General features: G+C 38.7%; 1 protein-coding gene across 1 annotated transcript in view; it reads left to right on the top strand.

The window, feature by feature from the left end:
- Window positions 1-2,054: 2,054 nt before the first annotated feature.
- Window positions 2,055-20,010, top strand: part of LOC130906166 (LHFPL tetraspan subfamily member 7 protein) — a 191,079-nt gene continuing 173,123 nt past the window's right edge. Inside the window, exon 1 of the mRNA XM_057820149.1 lies at window positions 2,055-2,796. Coding sequence (XP_057676132.1) covers window positions 2,434-2,796 — 363 coding nt within the window. The 5' untranslated portion in view covers window positions 2,055-2,433. The remainder of the gene's footprint in view (window positions 2,797-20,010) is intronic.

Here is a 20,010-nt window from a genome sequence, read left to right as displayed (position 1 = left end):
ATTAATCGCAATTCAAACCATATATAAAATATGTCATATTTTTCTGTAAATTATTGTTGGAATGGAAAGCTAAGACACAAGACGGATACATACATTCAACATACTGTACATAAGTACTGTATTTGTTTATTATAACAATAAATCAACAAGATGGCATTAACATTCTGTTAAAGCGATCCATGGATAGAAAGACTTGTAGTTCTTAAAAGATAAATGTTAGTACAAGTTATAGAAATTTTATATTAAAACCCCTCTCAATGTTTTCGTTTTAATAAAATTTGTAAAATTTTCAATCAAAAAATAAACTGGTAGCTCGCCATTGTTGATGTCAATAATCACACAATGCTCATGTGCTGAAACCCATAAAATCAATTGCACCCAAGCGCCAGCAGAGGGCGACAAAACACCAAAAAAACACAAGTAACAAGTGGACAAGACACTGTGCTGTCATTTTAATCTGTTTGAGCAGGGCATGTGCGTTAATTGTGTCAAATATTTTAACGTGATTAATTTACAAAAATAATTACCGCCTGTTAACGCGATAATTTTGACAGCCCTAGTTTTTTTCTTCATAAATCTAAAGTAAAACTAAAAAGTATGGCTTGGTAAAACTCTTAGAGGTAATTTTTTCTCAAAAAGTTACTTAAGTAAATGTAACGGAGTACATGTAATGCGTTACTTCCCACCTCTGAGTAAGAATAGTTCACACCAAGGGCGTAGGTTTGCATAGGGACGGTAGGGACATAACACTACCAACTTTTCAGGATGCTCAAATTGTCCCCACCAACTTTTAGGCAACCTTATTTGAATTATATTATGAGTTCACTTATATGAGAAATGCAGATTGTCTTCCCATATGTTGTAAGGATAGAATAGACCCTACCATTATTAAGTGAATTATTTTCATTATGTTCAGACTTACATTTATCCCTTTTCACTTGGTGAATGTGCCGGTTTATTTTTTCCCCTCAAATGCACGTTTGATTGGTTGATGATTTGACCCCCCCACCCCCACCCCTACCTGCCACACACAACACACACAGCCCCGACAGATTCATGTTGACAACATGTCCCCTCCGCCGCCCCTTGCGAAGAGGAGGGATATTAGAAGTTCAGCAAGAGTAAGTAATGTAAAAAGACGTCAATGTTGTGGAAGTGGGGGAAAACCCCACTAATTTTGCTACTGAAAGTCCAACCTGCATCAAGAGTTAGCATGACATTGAACTGTGTGAACTAGCCAACCTGAAAAACTACTGCGGTCTGGCCAACCTCCACAAGGACCAACAAAGTCAAGCTAGCTGTCCCTCATTTGGATCATTGATTGCATTATGTGCATTATGGTGATGCAACGCAGTGGCATCAGAGTGCAAAAAAACAAAAAAACCAAACAAAAAAAAAACAAAAACGGGGCGCTATCCAAAAATGGGTCCACTTCAGGGGACACACACATGAACTGACATGAAAAGAAAAGCTGTGAAATTAAATCACACATCAGAATTTCATAGATGATGTTATATCGTTCCTACAATGTTGAGACCAAAACTACGCCCCTGGTTTACACGGTGACAAACTACATCAGATTAAACTAGGGCTGAGCGATATGGCTGAAAACTAAAGTGTCCTTTTTTTTTTTTTTTTTTTTTTTTTTTTTTTTTTTTGTGACAATAAGAACAAGAGACCAAGAAAGCCAAAGTCAGTTTTTTGTGACAGTAAGAACAAAAACACAAAAAGCTGAAATAATAATAATAATAATAATTTTAAAAATTATAATACAATTGAATCTTTGGGAACTCATTGGCTGTTGTTGCGCATTCTCCCTTCCCAGTCAAAAATGGCTTGGACGTCTAGCACCGTCAATGGCACTGAAAGATAAGCATTGTATTCGCAGTACAAAAAGTCACAATATTTGTCAATACTCAAATCCATAACATTTGTAGCGGGAAACCGGTACCGTTTCTGGTTGCTGCTGGCAGCTTTTTATTTTGAAAAGCCGTCCCAGAAGTGTTGTGTTTTGTGACAACGTTCAATTGACGTGTTCCGGGCGTAGTCTGCAATTAACAAAGTACACACAGTTGTCCAAGCCGGGCCCACTCACGGACAGAGCAGACAAGAACACCGGGGCAGGAGCCGAAGACGCACGGACGTTCCTGTCATTTATCTGTCCTGATTCTGGACAAAGGCGCTCTTATCTTCACGTCCACCTGCGTGGAGTCACCGCAGCTGCGCGCCCACTTGTGGGTGTGACAAACATTTTGTGATCGCGGCGTGCCGGTTCTCAGATGGATACGAAATGACTTGCTGATACTAGGTGGACACAAACCGAGAGACGCGCGCACTCAGCGGGACATCCACGGCACACCCGTGGATTTAAGATGTTTGGCAGATGTAGTGCGAAGGGGCGCAGTTAGAGACTTTTGTGTCTGTGAGCTCCAAATGAATTTGCTCCTCCTGGCACGGGTGAAGAAAGAAGAAGAAGAAGAAGAAGCCGAGTGTGGAGTCAGTGTGTGTAAGGGCTTTGCGCCCCACGTTGCCACCAACATGTTCAGCTGCGTGGGATGCTTCTGGGTGCTCCTCTCCTCCGCCCTGGTCGCCGTGTGCAGTTTCAGTTTCATCTCTCCAGCGTGGATTGTGAAGGAACAGATGAGGAGCAATAACCAACATCATCATTATCATCACAAGGACTCTGTGAGTTTTGGTTTGCTGTGGCATTGCTCCGAGTCTCTCGACCACATGTACCGCTGCTACACCTTTGGAGGGATGGGCAGATTTGCTGAGATCCCGTCCAGCTCGTGGCAGGTGAATCCCACTCACACACCACGTGGCTGCATTTAGCAATTTCAAATTAATTTCATTTAAGTGTTTAGTCGTTTATATTTTTTTGTAGGGCAGCACAATTGAATTGTGGTAAGAATAGATGCCTCACTGTCGCTGGTTCCGGGTTTGAATTTCAATTCATGCCTTTTAACCATGTATTGGTTAACTGACACAATTTTTGGAAATTTGAAAAAAACAAAACAAGAAAAGAAAATAAGCTTAACTATACCACATAAAGCAAGGGCGTTACCGGAGGGGGGCAAGGGTGGGCAGTGCCCACCGACGGACACGCTCTGCCCACCCAAAGAAAACTGGATGTAGTACTCACGGCAGTCTGGGCACCGCACATGGTATCCCATTCATTTAGTACTGATGTGTTCTAAGTTTTAACCTTTGTGCTGTTACCTCCTCTTTCACCTTAAAAAAAAAATGAAATGAAAGGTTGGTTTTGTTCCTAGGGGGCGCTACACACATTTACGCATATTTTGATTTGATTTTTATACATTTTATCAAAGTTTTCTCCAGTGTTCATCTGGCTGTTGAGTTTGGTGAGTTTTGAAGCATTCTGAGGTGGTCAAAGTAGGGCTCAAAGCGTCGGCAGGACAAAGAATGATTGCTAGGGGGCGCTTGGCGCTACATAGTGTATTTGACGTAAGACTAATGCCCACCCAAACTTGGCATCCTGGTAACACCACTGCTATAAAGACCTGATCACATTTTGGGTAAAATATTAACATTTGCTATACAGGTGTGTATAAAAAAAAAAAAAATTTAAATGGCGGAAATCAAAGAAAAGACTGAAAAAGCAGTTTCTGCTCTTGCACACCTCTTTAAAATAAACTGCTGTATTTTAAGCCTAAAGAACTGTTGTGTTCGATAGAACAATATGTCTATATGCTGCCATAGCAGTTTCATGGCACATTAAGCCCCCAAACTATTTTTAATTTGTTTGTTTTACCCTGGAGACCCCGGTTTACAGACACTGCGCAACCGCTTTTGTTTTAACCCAGCTATAAAAGGAAGGTAAGTAATTACATTTATTATTCAAAATGTCATGTCATTTTTAGCTTAGAATCGTTAATTGATGTCTAACATTTAGTTAAAAAATGACTTTATAAAATTATTTACTCGCATATTTGAAACGTTTAGACAAATTACGTCACAATGAAAAAAATAGTCTGTAAGAGATATCTACCTCATAACTATTGCTTAATTGTATTTTTTTTTTTTGTTACTGTGGCATTTCCCCCGATATTTTAGATGATAAATAATCAATCCAAACCAAGAAAATTGAAAAAAGTTTACAAGGGTAAATATTTGAAAAAGAACATCTTGACCACTCATTGATGTCTGCGACTTCTGCATTGTGACCCTTGTTATAATACCGTGTTTCGCCCATAAAATCCCAAAAAAGTCCGGCTGTGGCCATTCACAGCTGTGTCTTGACACTCTGTGAGACATGCTACAGTTTTTGGATCGAAACAAGGTAAGCACTCGTTAAAATCATGGTGTCTTTAATTGTGCTCTATCATGCACTCACCTCGAGTTAGAGTTTAGGGGTTTAAAAAAATTATTTTTTAAAAAATGCCCTCCTATTCAAACATTTTCTTCCCCTTGAAAATAGACATTTTAAGCTTTCCAATGATGTGTCACACATGCAAATTGGACAATTTTGAAATTTGGCCAAATTAGTGGTCTCAGAGTGGAACTTCAAGTCTCCTGAGTGTTTTCCGCCGAATACAGTTATGAAAAAAATAAAATGAATAGAAACAAATACACTCTGGTTATGGCCTCAATAACAATATAGAGTTCATTTTATTTATTCATTCTTCTATTTAACTCACTACTATTGACAAAAATTGATGTCAAATTCATTTCAACTGGGAGGACTGGCTGTGAATGCCATTTCATTGCCAATGACTGCGCTAGAGGTCCAAACCATTTTGACTGGGAGGGGCGAATAAATGAACGTTCATTCGCCCGTCATAGTGAAAATGGATTGGACATCTAGCACCATCAATGGCATTTAGTGAGTTAAATGAGTGCATAACTGGTATCATAAACAAAGCACTGAAAATAAACAATCTACTTCATCTTTTTGGGTTAGTTATTGCTGAATTTCGTTGTTGTTTTAAAAAAAAAAATTATTATAATAATTATTGTTAATAATATTACCGGTATTAATTATGGTTTTCCTCTACTATTGTTACTTTTCATAGAAGTTTAAATGTAATATTTTACAAAAAAAAAAATACATAATTGGTGGTTTAGTCACACAGTATAGTTATATATTATAGAAATTGCTTGTAATTCCTAGTTAAGTACAAAATTGTGAAATGTATCCTATTTCTAAATTGATCTAGCTTAGCAGCACTAATAATGAAATTACGTAACAGGTAGATAGGTAACAATGCTAACAAGTTTTCACTCAACAACTGGATGACTGTTTGAACTTCTTTGTGAGTCTCCCAACTAAAGAAGCACAAGAGTGCATACAAGTCACCTCCGTAGCAATGATTTATGCATGAATATGTATTTGCATTTGAAAGGGAGATATTAATAAGCTGCTGCTTGGGTGACTGTAGTGCAAGTATTTGCAAACAGAGAAGAATGCAACATGGGTAAACAGTTGTACACTCAGTGGGATTTTGTAGAAATCAATTTACACTTGAAATGAGAACGCATCTAGAATGTTTTTTTTTTTCCTTTTGAATAAACTTAGGCCAGCGAAAATGAATTAAAGGGACTCTTGGTATTGCTTTACCACGCTAATAATGGACATGTACAGTTTGAAAAAGGGCTCTTGCTACACAAACCCTGCCAAGCGCTGGGAATGTCATTTCACCACTCAGTGAAGCAGAAAAACTCGTAAGAGGAGAGCGAAGTCATTTAATGAATTTCACTTATGATTTCTTTATCGGCTGCTTTTTTTTCTTTGCCTTCTCTCAAAATTTAATATCTGTGGGGGGAAAAAAAGGCTGTTCCTGCCTTGTAAGGCTATTGTGTAGTATCACATTCACTCATCTCCAGATGGTTTAATTCTATAAGCTATACTGGACATGTCGCCAAATTAAATCATTGGCTGCCATTGACAATGATAGACGTCCAAAGTGTTTGTCGCTAGTAGACGTCCAATCCATTTGAAGTGGAATGGCTGGCAAGGAATGAACCAATGTTCATTCGCTGCCAACCCTTCCAGTTCAAATGGATTGGACATCTATTGTTGCAATTGGCAATCCATGCCTTAAAATAATTTTTACATTAAAAGTTGGGATGGCTCCAATTAGAAATGTGCCGATTACCGGTTTTTATGTACTGTATACCGTGGTATGAAAACGTCACGGTTTCAATACCGCAAAAATTTTCCGTCATACCGTCCATAAGGTGTTAGCTATTTTTTATGTCCCAAAAATGCAGGTAGAAATCCCTCGCTTGCAGCTGCAAGGCTCAACCCTCGCACATCGGTTGTTGCTCAGTGTCAGTGAGTCAGCTGTCTCTGTGCCAGTCTGGCTGGAAGAGGTGAAACTCTTGAACTTTTTCCCCCATCGAAGAAAACTAAATCGCTGGTACCGGAATACTTCAGCTGCACAAAAGTTACAGACGGCCGCGGCTTAAAAGAGGAGGGCCAACCGACATGTAAAATATGCTTGCAGAGGGTGACTGCCAAGAAGGCAATACCTCCAATATGATTTCGCATTTATACAAAATTAAAGGTTAGTTAACACTGTCATGAATGTTTCCTACCAGCTACAAGAGTTAATTGCAGCGTGTTTAGTGTGTTTAGCTGTGGTAAAACATGTGCTTTTTTCTCTCTGGCAACTGTCTGTGTTGAGAAAGAGCGTGTGTATAATGTAAACATGATACGAGTCATACAGGCGTGCATTTATTGGAAAATAATTCCATTATTTTTGTTCTAATGTTGAGCTGTGGCTGTGTGTTCAGGCTCACCTAAAGGACTGCATTTATTTTGATTTTATTTAGAAGAATTTCAGTTTGTTTGTTTTTTTTTCAATTATTTCAACATTAAACTTATGTTCAATTTGCTAATATGTTTTGAAAAATGAAAATCCTGTTCAGTGGAAAAGTTTAATTTTTATTTTTTAAAACCCAGCCATCTCAAAGTAACACATTTTAGAGCTGTAACTGCAATACCGTGATACTGTGAAACCGTGATATTTTTGCTTAACGTTATCATATTTCAGAATTTCCGGCACATGCTTAGCGCCAATCCGATTATATGATCAGAAATAGGGCTCTATCACATAATTTTCACAGGATAGAATCTAATAAAAAATGTTTTTTTTTTTTTTTTTTTTTTAGATTTACCGTAGTTATTTATTATTTTTATTTTTAAGGGTTACAGAGCAACAAAATAATCAAGATGTATTACAATATTGTCAAAAAATACAAAATTTACAAAATTTAGTACATATACTAGTACTGTCTGTGTTTTGTACAACAACATGCCGGAAACGCAGCCGGAAACGTTAAGATTGTATGTGATAATGATTATAAGTTATAATGTCTAAAGTATGGAAACATTTTACATTGGGTTGTGCTTTTTACCCTCCTTGATAATTTGCCGAGGTATCGGATCGATTTTCGGTATCAGCAGATCCTCAAAATCAGATTACTGGGTGCAAAAATATGTGATTGGCACAACCCTGTTAGAAAGTAATGAAGTGATGGATTCTGTACAGCAGAACAACATACATTCCTATTTGAATAAATATAAAAGCTTCGTACACACAAAGGTAGCGCTTGACAGACGAGCCTGTGAAAACCATACTATCAAATATTGCCAAATACGATGGCAAATCAAAAGCTATTGGACTATCATCCTAAATCGCTTCTTAAATTTATTGTAACACATCTCCCTGAAGCCATTAACTCTCATGGGAAACCACTGTGTTGAAAGCCATTTGTATAAAAGTGTGCCTGCCTGTGGGAAATCATGTTAAAGGGTCGAATGCACATGTTGTATTCCCTTTTCTCCTTGGGGAGTCCCCAACCCAGCGTGCAGGAGACAAAGACAGACTTTTCCTTACCGGTGGCCTCATTCTGCTACAGTGGCGACACTCTTTAAACTGTCACCTGTCTCACAATGATGAAAACGGACTGCTTACCAATAATGTATGATCAGAACAGGTATCGATGTGTATGATGCTTGCCTTCGGCACTATTGATTCTGTAATTAGCGAGGTCGCAGAAAGCAATGGCTGAGCAACACTGGAGAAAAATAGCAAGACGCTAACTTTGTAAGCTTTTCAAATTTAGTTATGCTATGTTACAGCTCAGATCTTTTACAAACCTCAATCTCACAGTATGTTGCTCCTGTCACATTTGGGTTTGAACTGGAGTCGTTATATTTGCCAAGTGTTTTCAACTCACTCACTGCCATTGACAGTCATCTCCTATCGAGATATGGCCCTTTTCATATCGTAATATTGATATGCCACGGTATAATACATTTTTAATTACTTTGTGAAAAATTATACAATAATTTTGACAGCTGTACCCCCACTCACTTTAAAGTGCCTTGCCACAATTGTTAATTGCATCAATATTTAACTATCTACTAATACTTGTGGTTAGTGGTTTTGTCTTTTAAGACTGCCATATATTAGGTTGGCATTATGTCATTAATAATAAATTATTTTCAGAGATGAAAGTGGGCCAGAACGGGCAGGAACGCAGTTCCAGTATAAGATTCAGGGCTGGAACGCTGTTCCGGTATACGGTGCTTTGATTCCGAAAATATGACGGCAACTGTCAAAATGCTATGTAAAAAACACATGCATTTTATCTACCAATATCCGATTTACATACACTAATGTTCACAACAAGCATAATAATGGGCTTGTATAGCGTAAGCCGTTTCCACCGATATTTATTATTTATTTTATTCCACGGACAGCATAGAGGTTTCCCCAGCTGCTGCAGTTATCTGAGTCTAACGATGACGAGTCACTTCAATGTGTGAATGCACACAGCAAAGGAAAACGCCTGGACTCATTTATCCGTTCAATTGGCTGACATACTGACATGTGATTACCAGAGATAACTAGCTCTGATATGTTGAAATGTGCATATTTTCTGAAACAGAAAAAAAAACAAAAAAAAAGTTGAATTGATGTGACAAAAAAGGCAATGCAGAAAAAAAATGGATCAAATTTTTAAGAGCAAGGCAAGAGTTAAGGAGGCTTACTTGTCATATTTAGTTTTATGTGCTCTGATGGGGAGGTTCAGAACATCTTAGCTGTCAATGGCCACTTTGGACTTATATATGTTTATTTACGTTAGGCTACTTATTCGTTTCCTTATGATTTGAAAAAGTCAATGTTTGCGCAATCTTCAAAATATATTCCATTTCACTCTTCATAACATATGTAATTTGTACTTATTTTTCTGAATTTATGTTACTTATATCTTTATTATTAAAAAAACACAACAAAAAGTAAATGTTTACATTAACTTCAATTTTAATATACATCCTATGTTCTTAAGTAGTTAAAAATTGGCATTTAGTATGTGAGGAAATGAGGGAAAAAATTAGGACATGGAGGTTGGGGTTATTGCTGTTTTTGTTAACTTTTATTTTGCAAATCATTGAAAAAATACAATTTTGAATGAAAATCAGTTTTTGTACGTGTTATAGAAATAACTGTCCAAAACAAAAAAACAAACAAAAAAAAAAGAAAAATAAATTAAAAAAAATAAAATTTCTGGCTCCGTGGCGACCTTCACGCCGGGGAGTTCCGGCAAAAAATTCTAACCACTTTCACCCCTGATTATTTTATATTGGAATGAATTGTGTTGTTTGTGCTCTGTGATTTTGTGTTGCTATTTTCAATTGCATTACATGCATTACTCACATACGGTTGGCAGGTGGAGGCAATTGGCTAACTGTTGAGTGGCGATAGGGGCATCTTGAGCCTGGTTGGTGGTACTCCTAAGACATATGGAATCCCATCAATGTAGCAAGTCAGCGCAAGTTGGGTGCCAGCTGCTTGCCAATTTGCACATTGCAAGAACAGGTCTGTTTATAGCGATAGACATGTAAAATGTTGATATAAAGTTTTATATTTTTGCCATATATATCATCATATGGTCGTTCATTCAGTGGCAGCCATTAGTTAAAAATGGTCAAATTAGACCTGATTATCAGCATGGTTGTACCAAATGAAGTGTGTGCTTCAGTCGATATGACAAAATGGATTCCAGTTGTAGCATTAGGCCCAGCAGTTGCAGCCCAGTCTTACTCACTGATCCATATCCCAGCCCCGGATAGATGAGAGGAAACGTGCAGAAGAAACGAGAGCTGCTGGCAGGTCAGCAGGCATGTTTTACTGCCATTCCTTCCACCCAGTTGTTTTTCACATGGTTGATTTTGAGCAGGGCTGCACATCATCCTGCTGCTGGTGAGGCCATGTTGCCTGGCAAAGCATAAAGCTAGGGCTTTATGAGACCATCACATCCATGGCTGCAGACTCAGCCTTGTATAAATTAGGACATTTTTTCTATTACCTGTCTGTTTACCTTGTCTTGCATATAAATTCTCACAATGCAGAAATACCAATGCTGTTAGCTGGAGAAGGTGCTGTACGTTCTTGGAATGGAAAGATAAACAAGTGTGCTTTTGACATGTAGTTTCATCATTCAGCAAGTGTTCACACCAAAGCTGACAAAATTTCAGGTGCAATTTTTACATAAGTGAGGTTTACAAATTAAGATCCAAGTTTTTTTTAATTTTTATATCAGCCTTGCCAATGCTGTGTAAATGCAGAGGTGGGTAGGGTAGCCAAAAGATTTACTCAAGTAAGCATAACTTCAAAAAAATATTACTCAAGTAAAAGTAGTCATCCCAAAAATGTACAAGTACAAGTAAAATATCTGGTATCAATACTCAAGTGATGAGTAATATTGTGAGTAAGTGCTTTTTTTTTTTTTTTTTTTTTTTTTTTTTTAAACAATGGTACAGTGATCCCTCGCTACTTCACGCTTTAAACTTTGCGCCCTCAGTCTATCGCAGATTTATTTTCAATTGATGAGCCGTCCCAAGCCGATCATGTAGTCTCACTTTCCCTCCTGCTGCTCTTTGTTGGTCAGGCAGTGCACTAGAGTTGCTTAGTTAACGATGATTGACAGACGTTTAATGTTTGATCTTGCCACAGATGCTTGGAAGTCGAAGCTTCAAAGCGCTGCATGCGTCAATCATTGTTTAACTTGTTAAATAGTTGCTGTGGCAGCTCATTGTGTGTAAGTGAGAAGCTAGAGCGGGTTTGAGTGGACTTACTCAATGAAGCGTTTACTAAAGACAAACATTTTTCTACTTTATTCTTGTTTAAAAATAATTCGGTGGAACAGTAACATGCTTAAAACGTATTCTAATTATTACATTTGAAGTGCTTAAAACCATTTATTATAAATATATATACTGTATATACATATAGAATGTATACCGTTTTTTTTTTTAAATGATATTTTGGGGACAAAAAAGTGAAAAAACATGTATTATATGTATCTATTTCCAATGCTAAATCTGAACATTGAACATACAAAAAACAATTAAAAAAAACAACAACAACAACAAAAAAACAATTCTCGGGGGACGCTACTTTGCGCTTTTTCAGTTTTCGCCGCGGGTTCTGGTCCCCATTAACCGCAAAAAATGAGGAGTCACTGTATTTTTTATCTCAGCACAAAGTTATCGATATGAACTGTTGTTATGATACTGTAATATCATATGTTACATAACCACCTTAATCCAAAGAAATACAAAAAAAAAAAAACCTACAGAAATTTAGCAGTATTCGTCCAAAGAGCTTTAGTGCCCTCTCGTGGAGAAAACTTATTTCCTATTATGAAACTATAAGAATCATATCCTCGGTTTTCCGTTGTCAATCGGTGCCAAATAAAAACTTTCGGGTCATGTTAACGGCAGAGCTCTATGTCAAATACTTAATTTTTTACAGTGCTTTAAAGACGCCACACGATTGGACAGACCGGCGTTATCATAGAACAACAAGCTGTTTGAGTCTGATTGGTGTAATAAGAGGCGTAGCAAGGGTTCCAAGGGGCCCCAGGCAACAAGCAACATGGGGCCCTTTGAGCGTGTGCAAGTAAGGGGGACAGTTGGACTTAGAGCAATAGCATATTTAATAAAAGTATAACAACGCCTCAGTCTCATAGAGTGCTTTTTAGGACACTCAAAGTGCCCGGCTTCCACTACATTAGGACATAAAACTACAGTAACATAGTACACTCAGCGCTGTCTTGCTTCCTTTTCTCCTCTTCTCTCTTTCTTTTTTCATTTCCAGACGGATAACTTCTCTTCATTTTGCCAATTAAAAAAAGGCCCGATCGCCGCCCACTCTCACTCTGAGTCACGTGACACACATACATATTTGGTGCAGTAAAATGTACACGAAGGTGGTGGTGGTGGGGGGGGGGGGGTTCCAGTGCGCGCTGCGTGCGGTCATCTTGGTCATAAAAGGGGCGAAAACTAAGCACTTCACACTCGTATGGATGTACAACATCATTTTAAGAAGCTAAATTAACACCTTCCCTCTTAAAGCAAATGTGCAATGCGAATATAATGTAAAGAACGCTCTCCTCGACGCAGCGAGAACGAGTGGGATCAACCAGCCGACGTAACAGGAAAAACACGAAACGGTCGCGCTGATAACGGCTCTAACTTGTCATAAGAACTTTATGCCATGAAGAGGAAATACTTACATTTGTTCATGGACGCACAGATTAATCCTCTAACAGGTGAGGGTGGCCGTCCTCTGCTCGAAATGCGCACCTTACGCTTACGCCTATTCTGGTTCTCAGAATATGCAGCGCTTGTGACGTAGGACAATAACAGGACTGGTTGCTATGGGAACGTACGCAGCGGCATACCGCATACCCAGGGAACCTTGCTAAAAGTAGTATTAAAATTGCTAATAAAATCGTTTAGGATGATTTTAGATGCATATGTGTTATATTTTTCTTATAGAGTATTCAACGAGGAATACGATAGACCCATTAATAGACTTTCTTGGGGGAAAAAAATCACCATTTCTTTAAGTAGTCACATGAATAATGAGGTGGCCTGTGAAAACCAACATAAAATATCATGGCAAGGACTTTTCATAAAGTTCTTGGTGAATCATTTTTTGCACATACATGCAATGTTAAAGCTGATTGGACTTGCTTAAACATGTATGCTAATTGGGAATGATAACAGAATTGTTAGATAATCTGCTAAATGATTTCATTGTAGTGAAGCACTCCCAATACTTGTAACTACGACAGTGTGGTGAAGCTGGGCGTGCTAAATCTTTGTGTGCTAAATCTGTTGGCCCTCTGGGGGCCCCTGATGGCTGTTGGCCCTATGCAATTGCCTGCGTATGCCTAATGGGACGCTACACCTCTGGGTATAATGGAATCATGTGATTATTGTTGCGACGTCTCATTGGTGAAACTGGTAGATCCACTGTTAGCGTCTCTGGCAAAAAAAAAAAAAAGTAGTAAAATATACGATGAAGAATAAAGAGGAAAAATGTAACGACTAGTGTCGCCCAAAGTAGTGGAGTTTCCTCTTCACAAATCTACTCAAGTAAAAGTAAAAAGTATGACTTAGTAAGTAAGTAAAACTACTCTTAGGAGTATATTTTTCTCCAATAGTTACTCAAGTAAATGTAATGTGTTACTATCCACCTCTATATAAATGTATGGATCCACATTCATGTTTTCATCAATATTTTGGTTGATTACATCATTTTCCAAATCTGTGCAATTGGTAAATTATCAGTAGTGTTGCAATAATACCGAAACTATGACCGATAAGGCACTAAAGGGACGTCACCAGTATTAGGGAGTACAGTACTAAGAATTATGAGCCGATGAGCCAATGAGTTAAAAGTAATAAATACATATAATTTACAAACAATCTTTTCAGCGCTAATTCGATCTTCAGAAAACGATGATATCTGCTCCCAATTTTCGATCACATGATCAGAACGGGGATGTCCAGACTGCACATCTCCAAAGTTTGGTCAGGAGTGTATTTTCATTTGCTTGACCTCTCACTTTGTTATGTTTTTATTTGCTTTGTATGATATTGGGGATTTGCCCTTCACCGGTAAATGCAATAATACTGTCTGTTCTGGAAGGGAGTGCGTGCGAGGCGGGACAAGGGCAACTGAGTAGCGTTTCTTTCACGAATAGCTGCAGAGTCAGCGAGCTTTGGCAGGCTACCTTCCATTTGTTAAGCAGCCTGTCACTTCTGCTGCCTTCGCAGAGGATCCTCAGGGTAGTTTATGTATTGATTTAACTGGGAGCCATCCTTTCTATTTTCTGAGATAAATGATAGCTTACTCGGTTTGTTGAATACCAGCCGCGCGCACTCACATGTGAGGATGGTTCCAAATAAACCAGCCAAGGATGACATGGTAAACAATTTACAACTTTAATTTGGTAAATCGATATCTACGTTTCATCATGATGTGATGCACTGTGGCAGGAAAATAGGATGCTGGTTAGAGGAGCTGCGAGACTGATGACTGTAGGTCTTGTCACACTGCTCCACTTTTTCGTCTTTTGAGAATCCTGTAAGATCAAACCGTAAAGCTCCTGGGATGCTGCCAGGCTCCCAAGCATAGCTCCTCTGTCAAATCCCACAGTGAGCTGTATGGCTTCCGAAAAAAATCCACAAGTCCCTTGTGTCTCAACTTTCACAGATCTATAAACGGAAATGCCGCTGGATTTCAACTTTATGGCATCCATCACCTTGGCAACTTTTTGGACGGTCTTTGGTCAGAAAAGTAGGGGTTAGCTGGGACAGTATTTGGAAGAGTTTGTCTGTAAATGTTTTTTGTTAAGTCATGGCACTGAGTTTAAACACAACGACCATTTCAGTTCTCTTAAATTAACTCAATGGCTGCCATTGGTGGTGATAAACACATCAGATTTGCTTTAAAATGAATTGTTTTTGCATTGAGCACAGAGTATCTGCCAAATTACAACCTATAACATCCTCATCCCCTTGCACGGTTATTGATGGCGCTAGACGTCCAATCTATTATTATTAATAGCAGTGGAGGGCAAATCGTTCATTTGTTCCTCCCAGTCAAAATGGAATTGACGTCTGGCACCATCAATTGCAGCCAATGTGTGAACATACAGTGGTATGAAAAAGTACTGTAATTTCCCGAATATAAGGCGCACCCCTGTATAATGCGCACCCCAAATTTACTTCTAAAATCTAGAGAAAATTATTGTACCCGTTTATAACGCGCACCCTAATTTTAGCACTAATAAATAGAAGAATACAAGAAAACAGAGCTTGTGTCCAGGTACAGCAGTGCTTCTCAATTATTTTCTGTTACGCCCCCCCAAGGAAGACGTAAATGTTTCGCGCCCCCCCCCAACTCTCTGCCGCCACTGTAAATAGTATCATTCGTCTATATTACTATTATAAGTACGCCTCAGCCTAACATTGTGTCCTTTTTTTTCTATTAAAGAAAAAAAGTAACATAGATCAACTTATAATAAAGTATAACTTTTTTAACATTGTGTTGCTTGTAACAGAAAAGACTTAACGCGCATCAATTTGCCTGAAGTTTAAAAAAAAAAAAAAAAAAAAAAAAAAAAAAAAAGTCACATCCAAACTGTAAAAATACACTCAAGGTACATTTTTGACCATTTGATACTGAAAAATAAAATGTAATAAAATCAGTAAATAATAACAAATTCAAATTGATTAGAAACATTTACTCTTCAGGACAACATGCCAAAAAATTTGACCGAAAAAAAACAAAACTGAATAGAAGGGGGGGGGGGAAAGTCTTTGGACAGAAGGAAAGTTTTTATTTTCGCTGATTCACCACAGTGCTCACTGGTTTACTGATATAACACTGACAAAGCGGGACGATTGTGACAATTGGCAATATTCGGCACATTTTCGCTGAAAAACAATCAAGCGGCTTATCAATGAGATTGAGGTCTAATGTCTTTAAGTGGCGTCTTAACTGATTTGGCTTCTCCGCTATAATCATTTTTAGACTCAGTAAACAGTGGTCTTTCCTCATTTCCCACTATATTAAAAGTCAAAGGCAAACGGCCCGAAAAAAGCGCATTCTCGGCGGCCGAGGGAGAACCGTAGGTGAGGGCGGTGGTCGTGACGATCCCAAGCCGAAAACGGCACTTCTCGGCCGGACACGTGAGAACCGAAGAAGACAGTGGGTCGCTGCGTGAGTCCAGCTCTGCATGAGTCTCTTCCGTGTGCTCTTGCTTACTTCAAAAATACTGCACGCACTTTGAAAATGAGAGCGCCACTGCCACCCACGGAGTGGATGTGCAAGTACACTTTATTCTAGTACGGCAAAAAAAAAAAAAAAAAAAAGCATGTTCCCCGAGGTCACTCGCGCCCCCCCTGGCATCGCTCTGCGCCCCCCTGGGGGGGGCGCGCCCCACCATTTGAGAAGTACTGAGGTACAGAAATGTCATTTTACTGACTGGTGAAACACAGCACAAGCATAGCATATTGGTAGTTCAAAACATTACCATAAACTGACAATATTTACGGTAATAATATGATTTGACAACTTCTCCAACTTACCAGAATCTAGGAGAAAACAAAACAGATGTGACTTTTCTTTTAAAGGCTGCTGTATAACTTGCTTATTTCATCATGATGAATAAATGTTTCTTTCATGGATTGATTCGGTAAAATGAAAGTGAGAACGTAAGTCGGAAATCCGAGAGCTCATCGCTGTCGACACGACAGTAACAATAGGAACTATTGTTATTTGGGTTTGAGTTTCCCGAGGGACAGATATAGTTGACGGACACACGCAGGAAGTCTGTGTTGTTACGTTTGTTATGGTCCGAGTTGCGGAGCTGCAATAAACGTTGACTCAAATGACTTCAAGAAACTAAATTCTGTGCTTTATGAAGAGTGGAAAAAAAGCAGAATTTAACACAGACGAAATCATTCGGCCGATCAGAGTGAAGTATTACTGAAACAAAATGGTGACGTCACCTACCGTAATGGTCGGCAACAGATCGCCACATACGTTTCTTCAACACAACGTGGCCGTGTCAATAAAAAAAAAAATAAATAAATATCAGTTTATATATATATATATATATATATATTTCTGTCTCCATCCATGTACCCGTTTATAATGCGCACCGTGATTTTACAAGTTGATTTTGGGGAAAAAAAGTGCGCGTTGTATTCGGGAAATTACGGTATCTGAATGTTTGGGGAATTTCTGACATTTCTGCATAAAATCACTATGAAATGTGATCTGATGAAAAAACTGTCGGTTTTAACTAAAACCACCCAATAATTTATAGGTTTTCATATTTTAATAAGGATAGTATGCAAACAATATCAGAATGAGGGGAAATAAGTAAGTGAACCATCACATTTAATATTTTGTGACCCTTCCCTTGGGCAGCAATAACTTCAACCAGACGCTCATTGTAGCTGCAGATCAGTCTGGCACATCGATCAGCACTAATCTTGGCCCAATCCTCTCTATAAAACTGCTGTAGTTCAGTCAGGTTCCCAGGATGTCTAGCATGAATCACTGCCTTTAGGTCATGCCACAGCATCTCAAAGGTGTTCAAGTCTGGAGTTTGACGTGGCCACTCCAGAATGTGTATTTTGTTCTTCTGTAACCATTCTGAAGTTGATTTACTTCTGTGTTTAGGATCATTGTCTTGTTGCAGCATCCATCCTCTTTTTAGGTTCAACTGTCGGACAGACAGCCTCGGGTTTTCCTGCAAAACGTCCTGATAAACTTTTGAATTCATTCTTCCATTAATGATTGCAAGTTGTCCAGCCCCTGAGGAAGCAAAACAGCCCCAAATCATGATGCTCCCTCCACCATGCCTCATGGTGGGGATGAGGTGTTGATGTTGGTGAGTTGTTCCATGTTTTCACCACACATGACGTTGTGGGTTCCCCCATACACTTCAACTTTGGTTTGCCCTTTTTGCGAACATTAAACGAGCAGCAGTGGGTTTTTTTTTAGTCAGCAATGGCTTCCTCCATGGAGTCCTCCCATGAACACCATTCTTGGCCATAGTTCTACATATAATTGATGTATGCACAGAGATATTGGACTGTGCCAGTGATTTCTGTAAGTCTTTTGCAGACCCTCTACGGTTCTTTTTTTTAACTCTCTGAGTATTCTGCACTGAACTCTTGGCGTCATCTTTGGTGGACGGCCATTTCTTGGGAGAGAAGCAACAGTGTCAAACCCTCTTCATTTGTAGACAACTTCTCTGAATGTCGATTGATGAACATCCAGACTTTTAGAGATTGTTTTGTATCCTTTTCCAGCTTCATACAAATCAACAATCCTAGATCGCAGGTTTTCAGACAGCTCTTTTGACCGAGCCATGATGCACATTAGACAATGCTACTCAGCAGAACATTTCTTACCAGGTGTGTTTTCTATAGTGGGCAGCGTCGCTTTAAACCACTCATTAGTGACTGGGCTCACACCTGACTTAAAATGTTTGGTAAAAATTGGTTTGAGCTGCTCTTTAAGTCTCCTTAGGCAGAGGGTTTACTTACTTATTTTCCCCCTTCTGTCATTGTTTGCATGCTATCCTCATTAAAATATGAAAACCTATGAATATTTGAGTGGTTTTACCTAAAGCAGTCACTGTATTTTCATCTGTGTGATTTTGACAAAGATCAGATCACATTTGATGGTGATTTTATGCAGAAATGTGAGAAATTCCAAAAGGTTCAGATACTTTGTCATACCACTGTATACCCTCTACTAGTGGAAGCTTTAGGTATTTTTGAAAATTTTGGTAGCAAACGGTTCCTTTATTAAATAGTGACATCTTTTTAAAATTATATATCGATTCTTGGCGGGAGCTTTTTATTCACCTATTAGGATAAAAACTGTTTCAATACAACACCATATCCATATATTGTCCCACCCCTAATTAAAAGAGTCCTTTTTGATGGCCTGCTGAGCGTTGACACACATTCATCGTGTAAAATTAAAGTGATCAGCATGTTTATAGGTCCACTTACATCATTCTTACCCTGAGGCCTTGTTGGCCAGACTCCTTAACATGCAATGGCTGCACCTTACAGGATGGAGCAGGATACTTAATCAAAGTGATGCAACTATGAACTAGAAGGAGTAACACGCCTTAGTTCATATCATCCACTTTTCCTTTGATTTAAAAAAAAAAAAAAAAATGCATATCGCAAATAGGAGTTCTGATTTTTTTCACGATACTGTATATCTGATACCTTGCATGTTTCACGCTCATTCTACTGGGGTCAAGGAGTTTGCTGCATTGTGGGTAACACGGATCGGCCTCACTCGTTGGTGAAATGAAGCAGAGTTGAAGGAAGCACATATAGCATTTCTAACTCGCTGTGGCACACTATGCATGAATTATAAAATGTGCACTCAGGCCCGGTGCTGGTGCAGATCATGCATACATTTAACAGCGCACTGTGTGAGCTTTAGAGGGTGTGAGGGGCTTGAAGAGCAGCCTTCACCAAAGCCCTTCACTTCTTGACATGTGGCTGCATGATTGCCCCTCCACAATTACACCACCTAAACATCGAGGTTAAAAAAGTGAAAATCGGCAAATTCCATCATCTAACTGTATATTTGAAGTGCTTCCGAATCTGCTTTTCGCTATGAGTAATTCATAAGCCTCCTTTGCTGCACTGCATTCAGTGTGATTAAATTAGTCAGCAGTTCCACCGAAAGCAGACGCTTGTCTCGCTCTATCAAAATGGGATACGATGCCTCGGATTGCAAGTTGATTGAAATGATTTACAAATAAACTTTCATGTCAAAAACAGATTTGGATCTTAAAGTTGGGTTGGAGTTAGCTTTGATAAGCAGAATCACCATAGGCATTGAACAAAACACCCCAAAGTTGCCTGTTTTTGGATGGCTTTCAACATATTGGCAATTAGGGGGTGGGAACCTCTGGGTGTCTCACTATACCATAAGATTTGTGTTAAAAGTATTGCTCCAACGATTAATCGATTATCTCGAGTAATTTGATTAGAAAAAAGCTTAGAATCAAATGTTGCTGCTTTGAGCATTCATTTAAATAAAGTGGTGTTGTAATGGTTTGTTTTGAAAGTGTTGCATTTAGTTTAATTGATTTGGGTGGATACACTGCCCTCTAGTGGCAGCAGTG

The sequence above is a fragment of the Corythoichthys intestinalis genome, chromosome 18, assembly GCF_030265065.1.
Source record: "Corythoichthys intestinalis isolate RoL2023-P3 chromosome 18, ASM3026506v1, whole genome shotgun sequence".
NCBI lineage: Eukaryota > Metazoa > Chordata > Actinopteri > Syngnathiformes > Syngnathidae > Corythoichthys > Corythoichthys intestinalis.
This window is presented reverse-complemented; position numbering and strand designations above follow the sequence as displayed.